Source organism: Atractosteus spatula, chromosome 5 (genome assembly GCF_055471065.1).
Source record: "Atractosteus spatula isolate fAtrSpa1 chromosome 5, fAtrSpa1.hap1, whole genome shotgun sequence".
Taxonomy (NCBI): domain Eukaryota; kingdom Metazoa; phylum Chordata; class Actinopteri; order Semionotiformes; family Lepisosteidae; genus Atractosteus; species Atractosteus spatula.
Window position 1 is genome coordinate 28,044,193 of NC_142710.1, and position 12,972 is coordinate 28,057,164.

Consider the following 12,972-nt stretch of genomic DNA (forward strand, 5'->3'; position numbering starts at 1 on the left):
ATTAACAAAATGAGGGACAAAACTGAGTCAGGTAACAACAAAGCAATCAGTCTTTCTTCTAGTGTGAAGTTATGGCAACATAACTAATTTCTTTGAGCAAGAAGCAGTCAAGTAATGATGTGGGGGCATTTAGAGCTTCACATGAAAGAGGTGGGGAAGAAATAAAAAGCTCAGCGGTGATTTTTAAAATCGTACAGCAGAAGCCGCAAGGCTTCAACAAGTACCTCAGCGGCGGGAATGCCTTCTGGTGGGCGACACTGCAGTAGCACCTGGTCCTCCAGGGGCACCTCCTTCCCCAGCGGCTCCTGCTCGAAGTTCTTCCGCAGGTCTACAGGAGGCGACAGAGAGCAGGGCAAGGCAGGGAGAGAAAACGATGGAGCCTCAGTGAGCGAGGGAGTGAAGCAGATGCAGAGAACGGTTTTTACAGATAAAGAGAAGGGACAATAAAGCCATCTACACCACCACAGACAGCGGACTTCGGTGCTTTACTGTAATCCTTAGAATTGAGGAACTGCGTAAAATAGGCTTGCCACCAACTAAATCTATCAAGGAATTACCATTTTTTTCCTATTGTAATTTTAACATGTTTCATTATAGTTTCTGGTCAATGAATACAACATAATAGGGAGATAATTACTGAATGAATTCAACAAAAACCGATTACTGCACATGAAATGGGAATCACTACTCTGTCTTCAGAATGAGAAAATCTCTTCTGAATGTGGGTGAAGGATTTCTCCGGTTGCCCACTGTAAAATACTCTTCAGCGAGGTGAAGGCAAACAGATCAATGCAATTGTAAAGATTAATTTGGTTTGTACGGCAATATTCATTGACTGACAGACAGCAGAGCATAAACCATACCTGAAGGATTGTTCTGTGTCAAATATAGAAAAGATGGGGTACTGAAGATACAGAGTGGTAGGTCAATGCAGTTAAACATATAGCCAGCAACCAACAGACAGACTGTCAGACAGACTCACAGGCAATGCGCACATACGCCCGTGTGCTCTTGGTGGTGCCCGCAGAGCTCCAGGCCACACACTGGCACCAATAATCCTCCAGCCCAAACAGCTCCTCCACCTGCGTTCTGGACACAGAGATATCCACCTCTCTCACCACCAGCCCTGACAGAGAAGAAAGACCACAGCAGAACAGACACTTTAACTCCAGAAAAAAAAGGACAGAATGCTACAGAATATTGAGCATGAGCAGGCACACAACAAGCCTGTTAAATCGAGAGGTTTCCTCTGTAATAGAACTACTGAAGGGTGCACAATGTTATCTGAGTATATGCACTTATACAAAATAATTTACAATCTCTGGGCACAGTAAGTAGACATTTTAAAGCAACCTATGGATTTATACATTTAATAAACAAAAATGGAAAAAAGAAAGGTGAAAACATGTCACCCTTCCATCTGCACCAGAATTTCTAAACCAATGACCAGTATGGTGACTGCGGACACTTTGCCCTTAAAAGGTGCTCTCCTTTGGATGAGGCCAAAGTGGTCAGTTATATAAAGGAACTGACCTCTTGGTCATTAAAGATCCCTGGTCTCCTGGCTAAAACGCACTCTGGGCCTGTAAAATCCAGTTTCCCTAAATTTCCTCTTAAATGCGACCGGTCAGGTGATTTCTCACTTTCTCTCCTGATGTGCTGTGTGGTGGGACTGCTGCTACGTGTCACCCTGGCTGATGGATAAAGAGGGTCTCCTTCAAATATTTAAAGTGCTTTGAGATCCTTTGGAATGGAAAGTACTATATATATCAGTAATGATATACATGCACCTTACTCTTATTAAAGGTGTATTTACAGTGTTGGAGTAATCTTTGTTGCGTCGCAGTAATGACGGAGGGAGCCAGTGTCCGTACCTGTGATATGGTCCAGGCTCTCGCGGGTCACGTGGTCGTTCTGGTTGACCCACTCGCCGTTGCACTTGAAGTAGATCTGTGTGGCAGGCGTGGCACGGCAGCGGAGGTCCACTGGCTTGTTTTTGACGATGTAGGCATCTTCTGGCTCCTGCTGGAACACCGGCAGAGGCTCTGCGGGGGCAGAGGGGAAGGAATCCGGCAGCACCTCGCTGTAATCACTACCTGGGAGACAGACAGATACATGCACGTTAAGACTACTCTGCAAATTCCATTCACAGGGTGCAACAGCCAGCATGGCCACTGCTGCAAGCCAACATAGACCACTATTTTGAGCCTCGGATAATGTCACCTTCCGCACATCTCCAGCACAGCACATGACTTTCTCTTTGCACAGACAGTACTTCCTTCTTCACATCTTTTCAGCAACACAATCATAGCATAAACCACACTTACGCAGGTCAGCTGTGCACTTAGCATAAACACATAAACAGGTTCAAAGAAAGGGCAAGAAACTCTGTTGTTCATTAGTATCCACATGTTATGACTGTTGCTACACATTGTGCTAATGGATTCAAAAGAGAATAAGACAGAATCTTCACTATAGAAAACGAATCAATTTGTTCTATTATGGTCCAGTAAAAGACAGAGGAATAGATTGTAAAGAACCATATTTCTATACCAGGAAAGTGTCTATATACCAATAAATGTGACCTGGAGGACCCATGAGATAATTCAGTCACAACAGGACTGAAATGTCTTGCCATTTCAGAAAAGACCAAGAAAGCATGGGCCCTGTCTTTGTAGTGAGCTTCTCAAATGGTTTTGGTGTTTGACCCCAGTACCAACATCACCTAACCAAGAATAGTGCACTGTGCATTATACAGCTCACAAGAGATGCTGAGGAGTACTCCCAGAGACAGACCAGCCTAGCTCTAAGGATCCCCCACTTGAATTGCATTCCGATAAAGGTTTCCAAAGTCACTAGAGGATAAGAGCCTAGTGGCCTATCTTACATCAGACGCGACTCAGCTCACCACTGGAACAATGGAAAAACTGTAAGGAGTGTTTGTCTACTGTTCATTCCACTCCTCTGTCTCTGAGATTCCCCAAAACTATTGACATAACCAGGCACCCCTGTCAGGAAGTCCTTCCATCTGTTGGCATCACTGCTGAGTTTCTGCAAACATCTAAGCTCAACATTGCACTGAGAATGCAGGCATAGTAATGAGAGATATGAGTATGTGAAATTGTGTGCTCACACTAAGAGATTTGTTACTGACTGTGTGTATACAATGTGTGTATAGAGGCCTGTGTAAGGGAGAGCTGTGGATAACGCAGAAGAAACATCAAAGCCCGAGCAATGCAAGAAAAGATCGAGACTAGGTGTGACTACATATACAACGGGCTCAAAGGCAGGTGATGACATGACCACAGTAAAAGCAGAGATAGTGAAGTCAACAGGATACAGACAGCCAGGCTGCACAAAAGCTCAAAGTGACCCTGGCAGGGAGCAAACAAAGAGCCTAATGTTGTCAGGGAGTGAACTCGGCCACAGCAGTGCCAGGGGCTACCGTCGCACAGTGCTGTGGGCAAGCTACTGTGTTGTTCTGTGTAATCTCAGATCTGTTTGCTTGGTTTGCACCATATTTCTCTCTATTGCACACTTAGGGTTTTATAGTGCCAGTACACTTGCATCCAGCTGATCTTTATACTTACAGAATATCTACATGTGTGATTGACCTGCAGTTTTAAAGCACAGATCATACAATCCTAAAAGGTTAACCAGACAGAGTAGAGCAGAGGAGTTTATTGTCATATGTACATGTACATTGGAATTCTTATTTACGTTGATCTCACGGGACATACACAGCACAACAGACAACACCACACAATGTAGACTATACATTACAAACATAATAAATAATAACACGCTAATAAACACACTTCTCGTGTGTAGCTCTCTCTCAGACAGTACTTTGCTACTCCATAAAAATATCTTCTATCACTTGACATAGTTGGGGATCCAGGGGCACCTTGGACAGCAGATATAGATACACAGAGGAATGACGAATGACCAGACTCAATGGTCACAGCACATAGCGATCCAACCCACAGTCTGTAGAGGGTGGTGAAGAACTAAATACAATTTGGAACAAGTTCAGTTTTCAGTGCTTATGGAATTTCTTCTTATATGACCAGAGAACAACAGCAGATATTTCCTCAGTGTGTTTTTGCCTTGCATCTTATTCTAAGTGAAAGATTCCTGCAGGGGATTGTGTTGAGTGCTTGCATTGACTACTAAGCGTGTTGCAATCTACAAGGAAAATGCATTTGTTAGTTGGCTGTGCTAAAGAAATATTAATTACAGCTTATTATGCCAAACAACTTTTAATTTACTGACTTGGTGAAGCTGAATAACCCAATCAGCCCTAGCTTCCTGAACTGTGCTTTCGATGCAGGCTAATTTCAGACAAACACTGGAGCGCAGCCCTAATGAGCTAACAAGATTACAGGCTTCTGCCCCTAGAAAAAAAAAATACGAAACAGACTACACAAACACAGTTTAACTCTGAACATGCTACGGCACTCTCCTGAAGACTGCACTTCTGCCCATAGGGTTCGAGCTCCAGTGGCACAGACCGGGAGCAGCGCTTGGCTTCAACGCCCCATCACGCCCGCACCGAAGTGTCAGACTCAATTTAGTTCACTTCTGTACATTCAGTTTCTAAAAGACAGACATGAGAAAGCAGATTTGCTTGCATGAGAAAGGTCACTGGGAGCGAAGACTGGCTTCCTAAACACAGAACACCATGCATGTCTGTCACAGCAGCTCAGCCTCTTCCATAGCAGAATCCAAACACAATGACTCCCGGTCTCACGCAGCACATTTCATTTAGGGTGAATGCCAGGTAACAATGGAGAGGTTCCTGCCAGTTGGGATTACACCCTTTTTTTCTTTCCTACATATCTCTGAAGAATTGGAGTGGCACAGGAGCCTATTTTTGCCACATAAATTACAGGCTGCACTCACAGTCACTTATTCCCCTCTTCCGGTTTCCCTCATCTCTGTTCCTCTAGAAGCTTGTGAAATCACAGCAGGATGGCTGAATATGTCGGCGCCTGCTTTGCAAAATGTATTTCCCTGCAGATGCTATTGCATGCACTACAACTATACTCGAAAGCCATTGTTGAGCAGTAAGCCTAGAGCCACTCTCCATTCTTCCTTGGGCTGCTCTGTCACATGATTGGTAGATCCCTGCAGCCCAGCATAGCACTCAGCTGTACAGCACTACTTTTGAATGAAAAATACAGATTGCCCCTTGTGTCAGTAAGCAATTGCATTTCTATTTTTACTGGATGCTATTAATTCTAACACGGACAGCAGGGCTAGACAGCAGAGAGAAAGAGAGGGAGAAGTATTGAGAGGCTATGCTGGAAGCAAGCACTGTACATTAACACAACTGTTGAATCCTGTACAGAGCAAAACATTAACGTGGATGTCAAAAGATCTTAAGCAAAAGCTACAATATCCCGAATATTCTCAAATACATACTACTGAAGACTTTAGAATGAAAACAGAGAGCTTGAACAATAAGTAAGTATTTGCAAAACAGGAAAAAACAGATTGCTGGCTTTATTGGAAACTTTGTTTGCTCTAGATGTACGCATCTACCAGACCTCACCAGCCAGCAATTTTCCCTGGAATGCCTGCTCTTATAGAGTGCTCTAAGAGCTTTTATTTTCAAGTCTTTTATTACAATAATGACAGGCAGGAGGCAGGGAGGCTCTACTGTTATTTTCTTGTTTTCTTTCCTTCATAAAAAGAAGCCAAACTTGAGAGAGGGATAATGACAGGTTCCACACAGCAGCCGGGGAACAGGATCCTTACTGTCCCTGAGTGCTGCGCCAGCTCAGCAGCTTCACACTTCTAAAAAGGAAACAAAGGAAGATGAGACAACCAGGATACAACAGAAAGATGGACTGAAAACCTGTCCTCCCAATGTGTAAGAAGAGTATATTTGACACCAGTTAAGGGTTTGCTGTTTTCTCATGGTATTATACCGCTAGCAGCTCTTTTCTAGGTTACAGCAATGAACAATAAAAACGCAAAGCTGAGTGTTAGCAGACAAAAGGTCTCCGGCTCCATACTGATTTCTGACATTCCTGGTGTCCTCGTTCCCTCTCCTCACAGGCTCCCAGCTCAGATCCACACACACACTCGGCCCAGGGAGTCTCCAGTCATCTACCGAGCCTGATCCTCTCCAGCCTGTCATTACCTCACCCAGAGACTCAGCCTTTCATTACCACTCCCCCCTCAAAAGCTGCATGCCTGTCTAAAGTTAGTTTTTGAGTTAATTGAAAAGTGTTACTCAGGAAATAAGAGAGCAAAGCACGAAAATCCAGATGACAGAGAGGCAACAGGCAAAGTGGATAATGACAGACCAGACTGCACTGAGGCTGTGGAGATAATGAACAGCAAAGGTGTCTTCATGGATTCTACGTGCACGACACATACATACACTGCAGCGTGCACAAATATACTGTATCTAGCTACCGCATGCAAACATAGGAACTAGTTATAGAATGCATTTAATTTTTCATGTTACTTACATGACAAAGGTAATGACTATATGGGCCTTCAATCAACGAATCCTATAGTATCTTCATAATGAACCTACATCATGCGGGAAAAGCCCTAGGTATAACAGTCATTCAAGACTTCCTGTGATGCACAGGGGTACATATCCTAAATTGAATGAAGGGAATGAGTGTGAACATAGCAGAAAGGCACAAAACAATCCCAAAGATTACCTTTTTGGCTTGAAAAGACAGCTAGCTATCAGTATTAAGGCCTGTACAATTATTGGTCATCAGGCATAAGAACAAACATTATTTCTAGATCAATTCCTGACTCATTTCCAATTACTAGGCTGAGCACGCAAAGCAAACTGCTCCATTGAAGTTGAGAGAACAGGCCTCAGGCAGCAGCAACTACACATATAGTAGGACACATTAACTTAAATAAAATAAGACTATGAATCTGAACTTTCCCTTGGTCTCCAATTAAGATAATTCACATTTTCTCCTTGGTGCTAGGTAGTGCTGTCATAAGCTTAAGGGCAGCAGTGATGCCAGATAACATTTTCTGCACTGGTATACATCTCTCATAGATGCATAGATCTACGATGTACAGTACATAGATCTCTCATAGCACAGATCAGACCCAACCTTTAATGGGACAGTGTATTTCCAGGCTGTACAAGGCTCTCATGCCTACCAGCCTAGCACTGCTCGGAAGAGTAGGGATGTTAGCCCTGGTGTGTTGGTTGAAACCTGGAAGGGCTATTACATAATCAGGCCAACCTAAATCTCATTGTGAAGAAATGTATCACTTCCCCAGCTGCTGCATAGAGGTGACATTAATGTGTAAAGAGTGATGGCTCTCACCCTTACAGGTGTTGTAAAGTAGGAGTTGATAATGTTGGGTCTCTCCTATATGTAAAGCAAGGGCCTAACCATTACATAACCAAAAATAATACCATTGTTTTTATTTTCCATCAAAGGTTTGAATTCAGCATAATTGACAACAAACATCAAAGCCAGCACCTTTTTGCAAAGCTGATGTTGGGAACCTACAGTATGAGCATAACCAGAATTCTGTTGCATTCATATAGTAATAGTGGCTAGAGACCTGCAAAGTACAGAAACTGCAGTAGTATTATCATTTGTCTGCAAATAGATCTGAGAATCATCAGCATAGCAATGAGACTCAAGTCCTTGATAGCAAATAATGACCAAGAGGCAATACGTTAAAACTAAATAGCAAAGGTCCCAGCGCAGAACCCTATGGAACACCCAGAGTAAGTCGAACAAGAGAAATTAAACCAAAGATATTTAGAAATTGGTTCAAAGTCAAACAAGAGAGAAGTTCCAGTGATCCCCAGATAATTATTTACAGTATATGATCCAGTAGGATAGCAGTATGTTCAAAAGTGGATTAGATGCACGATTAGACTGTAATGGAGTTGCCTCAACTGTTACAGAAAGTTTTGGAGAAAAAGGCAAATTGGAAATTGGATGGCAGCTCATTATTAGTTGGATCATGGCCAGGTAACTTTACTATAGGTGTGATAATATTTCAGTGCAGGTTTTTCTGTATTACACTATGTCCTTTGTCTAAAGTTTCATTCAAGACTTATGAAGAAAACATTTCGTAATATGAAGAAGTTCATGTGGGGAATGCCATCAGATTGTGAGAAAGTAGAGGTCAATGCCTCCCTAAACCGTAGAAAGAAAACAAACCTTAAGCTGTTGAACCATCTCTATACCCAAAGTTTCAGAATCCTCCATACTTGAATAAGGTGGCAAAAACTCAGTTTTTTTTCCACTCTATAGTGTGACATTAAGCTCTGCTTGTTCCCATGATGTAATAGGCATCAGTTTGTTATCTCCAAATCATCTCCCTTTTCTAAATGATTTTAATTGGGAGAAATCAGTTTAATGTTAATGTGGTGATATGGAAGCAGTCTTCCAGAGATATGGACTTAAAACACAAATAAGCTGACAAATCAAAATTCTCACCAGGTTAGCTAAATGGGAGTAAAAGAGAAAGGATGGAAAGACCAGGATGCAAACCGTGTAAAATACCATTAGGAAGAGAGAGGATAGAAGTTAAACAGCCAAAATAATTAGAATGTAATACAAAAACGATAAGAAAGAAGAAAAAGAAGGGGAAATGCACTTTCTGCTACACTGGATTAGAGAAACATTTTTCTGCAAACTAAATCAAATCTCCAAAATAGAACAGCTATCAATCCTACTGGAGGATGGAGAGAAAAACAGTAGAGGTGTCAGCCAAGTACATGATCTACTGTCATCCTGGGAGTCAAAGAGCAATTCTCTCAAGTACTAATACGAATAAAATACTAATACTAATAAAATACTAATAAGGTACAGTCTTACAGGTTTATATATGTCTTAATACTTGCTATTACTTTGGCAGTGCCATAATTTTTTCAGTCATGGCAATACATCTTTTGAGAAAGACTTTTACAGACTGATGGAAAGATCAGATGGGGGAGGAAGAAAGACAGAAGATGCTAGCCAGGACGTCAGAGGTGAGACCCCACAAGAAAAAGAGAGAGAAAAATAGAAATAGATATGTTAAAGCTAGTCAGCCTCCTCATATTATATATGTCCACAGCTGTACAAGTTACCCCAGCTGTGCCTTATAGGACCTAGTGAACCCCCCACTGATACATAGACATAAACATACAAGGCAAACCAACAAGAGCTCTTCTTATTAAAATGTACCCCAATAGTAGAGTTTTGAACACTTCTCTCAACCTGATGGTCAGTAGTGTGCACTGAGTCTGAGGGTCTGTCCTGCACAAGGTAGCGGTAGCAAATCTGTTCACTGAAAAGCTGGAGAACAGACTCCTAGCATAAGGGAAAACTCAAAAGCCAGTAGTAAAATCATTGATGGCAATCATTTTGAGAGATCCGAGATCTGTGATCTTGTCAGAGGTACTCGGTTCAACATGCATTTCTGTATGAAGCTGATGTAGCAGAACTTGGTCACAAAGCTGGAGAGACATAATGTGAGTCAGGCTGTGCACCATCTATTTCCTCTCAGTTTGGGAGCACAACAGTATGACTAATGCCTGTCATTTGCTGCTAATCTTTAATTAAAACTTGCTGTGCTGTTCTATATCAAATGTGCAAATTATTTTAAAAATCAAGAAGTGTGAATGGGTGACAGGGGTTTACAATTATACTAATGTTGCGCCTTTAATTTCTTTTGAGATTTTTAAAAGGAATAACCCATTTTCTGGTGTTAACCTATTTTTATGTGCATAGCAGTTTTAATTATTATACTCCTTGACACTGATCAGTTTAGGGTCAAAAGGAAAATTGAAATTCACAGAGACAGAAATTCTTAGTTTGTCACCATGAGGACAGCAGTCAGCAACACACCAACTCACTGCTACAAAACACATACTCTAACAGCGGGCTTCCAGCACACACACAGCCAAGGACAGCTGTGTGTGACTGCTAACAAGAGATGCAAACCTCTAAACTCTCAGCTCATAACATGTTAATACCTAGAGTCTTTTACACTTAACTTGTGTAAAAGCATAACTTCTCTGCTGTAGACTGTACCCCACCACCACACTAAAGCCATCAGCTTCCCTACATTCTCCACAAAAAAGCACTCACTTCTTTCTTCTAATTGCACATTATTGTTAATTGCAATTAAGTGTTGGTGGAAAGGCCAGGGGCTATACAATTATGTATAAAAATACATATATTTTACCTTTAAGTAGGACTCTTCAATTTCCATTTAGGCCACAAGACAGAGGCTTATTTTAAACCAAGTTGTTTCTTTAATAGGTTCGAAAATGTTTATACAAGACATTCAATATAGAGTTCCCTCCTGACATAAAAGCACTAGAGACACTCAGAGCAGCATTATGATAGCTGCTTTGCTACTAAAGAAGAAAAAATAAAACCAGTAATAAAACAGGCGGATACTGACTCCATTGTGTGAGCACCTCACTGGAGCAAAAAGCAACTTTTAGAGGGATGGATTCCCATCTTCCACTCCACTAAAGAGCCATAAAAATGATAAAGCAGCTTCTCTCTGCTCTCCTGCCTCTTAAAAGCCCACTCTCCCTGCCATGCTGGCCTCACAGGGCAGGGGGATCAATATCCTGACAATATACTGAACAGGCAGGGAGATTAATGAACTTGTCTTCAGCACAACACACACAATGCTGTCTCACTGCCTTTTCACCTGGTAACCAAGCTGCCTTCACTCTGCTGCTATTTCTAACGCAGTCCTAAGCCTTCCTTAGTCAAGTCATTAACTCTTCCTGCATTCCTGGCAGACAGTTTCCAGTGTGGGACAAGTGCCCAACATTGTCCCACAGTAGACCTCTCTACTGCCTGGAGAGAGATCTACTGTGCCTGGAGAAGCGGAGGGATCTCAGTATAGGACACACTTAACCGCTGACAGGTGGGCAAACATACAGTGCAGAGTTTAAACAGAGTAGAGACACCCATCAGCAGGGATTGTTCACACTTTTCTGCCTGCAGAAACCATGTATTAAAAAGTCATTACTTGAACACAGCAGATCTTTGACAAAGTGGTGCACCTCTGCTCTCCTCCTGGTCCTGAAGAATTTCTAATGTAGTAGCCCTGGCTAAACGTGAAGGATTGGTTTAGACCAAAAAAATGCCTTTCAATACAGGAATCCACTGATGGGCGACATTTTAATTAAAGACAACAACACATTTTATAGTGTGTTAAAAGAGTTTAAAAAGACTAAGACCCTACTAATCATGAAAAAGGTGAGCTGCTTCTCATTGAGCAGCCATTGACTGTTTTGGAGAGTTACTGCTGAGCAACGCTGTACTTTAATCCAGAGCCTCTTTAACTCACATTGAGGCCTGCAGTTTCCCACCTGTGCATACAGAGGGTTAAAATGTGAAAGTTATGTCATGAACCACATTCTTGTACCTTCTTCAGACATGGGGAGATTTAGAGAGACAATACCTACATCTGAGATATAACCAAACATGGCTGTAAAAAAAAGAGTTTTAACTGGAAATCCTCTTCACATCCCAAGACGGGACGTTGCAAATGCACTGTATGGCCACTGATGGAAATCAGATTCTGCTTACAACTGACTGATTCTTCAAATCTGTTCGATCTAGAACAAATGTACTCCCCACTTCCTGGCAGCCAGTAAGGTAAAGATAAATTAATTTATGCCCCCCCCCCCCAACAACATTAACTTTGGAAAATGAATTTTATTGAGAGCTACAAAAAGTGCATCTGTGATGAACATCCTCTGATGTTCAAATGAAATAACTAACTGCAGATACAAGATGCCAAATACTTTCAAATACAACTCTGCTGATGTCTGGTGGAGTCAATGAATAAATAGTACTGCAGAGTCAAAAATATGTTCCTTTAAATCCTAAAACAAATATGAAAAGATGTGGTGTTGACAAATTGCAGAGAAACAATGCTGGGAAACTGTGCAGTCAAGTCTTTCTATTCCATTAAACACATCTGTGCATCTAAATCATTGTTCCGTTTCCAACGTCTCCTGTCTGCTGCTCTAAATGACCAGCTGGAAATGACTGGAAGGCTGTTTACCACACACTGCTCCACTATATCACTCTGCACCAGAGCACAGGAACACAACAGAGAAAAATTAAAACAAACAAAACTCACGAATAATCTCCCAAGACCCACTCGCCCCTGCACAGAGCTGTCATTGTGTGCTGCTGGGGCTGGCGGCTGGGAGCGGCCCAGAATGTGTGTGTGTGAATGGGAATCTCTGAATTCCATCACTGGGCAGAGGTAACAGTGCCTGCTGCCCCAGGTAGGGGGTACCTCCCCATGCTGAGCCCATTAATCAAGTGCAATCAAAAAAAGAGTCCCATTTCTTCAGCCACAGGGGAGCAAAGGAAGCTCATTCTCCCCTCTGACCACCCACTGCATGGGAACAGAGCTGAGACACTGTAGATCTGCCTCTTCCTGCACTGCTATCCATCACGGCAGTGGTTAACATGTCAGAAAAAGCATTGACTGTCACTCTGATGACACATTTGTGCATACTTATACTGTTCAATAGTAGTTCACGAAAATCTGCAGCCATCTCTGGGGCTTTTTATAAAGGAGCTTTAAAAAGTTAATAAAATAAAGGCTTTTCTTTCGTATACCATGTGAAATTAAATAAAGGGATCTATTTGAAGAAGCAAAGCAATTCTATGTGCAATATTACAGGTGAAGGTAAGGGCAAGTATGCTTAGGTTGGAGAATAGAAGCCTCCTCTTTACACAGAGGGATGGCCGTGTGGAACAAATTACTGAGCTATGTTGCCACTGTGGAAGAATCAGCTTCATGAGATTCTTGGATCAATACACTACTAATCACCAGATGTGCATGACAAGACACAGCTTTCTCTACCCTGAAACCTTTTTTCATATTTTTCCTTGACTGCCAAACCTGTTTTAACCGAATCCCGATACTCTGCTTGTGATCAAGCCGGCAAGCTAATTTTGCCTGCTGTCTCTTAGTGGC

At 42.1% G+C, this 12,972-nt stretch overlaps 1 protein-coding gene across 1 annotated transcript in view; it reads right to left on the reverse strand.

Annotated features, from left to right (window-relative positions):
* Positions 1–12,972, reverse strand: part of unc5b (unc-5 netrin receptor B) — a 59,146-nt gene that overhangs the window by 19,614 nt on the left and 26,560 nt on the right. The window contains exons 2-4 of the mRNA XM_088917394.1: positions 1,875–2,096; positions 983–1,126; positions 225–328 (exon numbers count right to left, since the gene is read on the reverse strand). Of these exons, the coding sequence (XP_088773520.1) occupies positions 225–328; positions 983–1,126; positions 1,875–2,096 (470 nt within the window). The remainder of the gene's footprint in view (positions 1–224; positions 329–982; positions 1,127–1,874; positions 2,097–12,972) is intronic.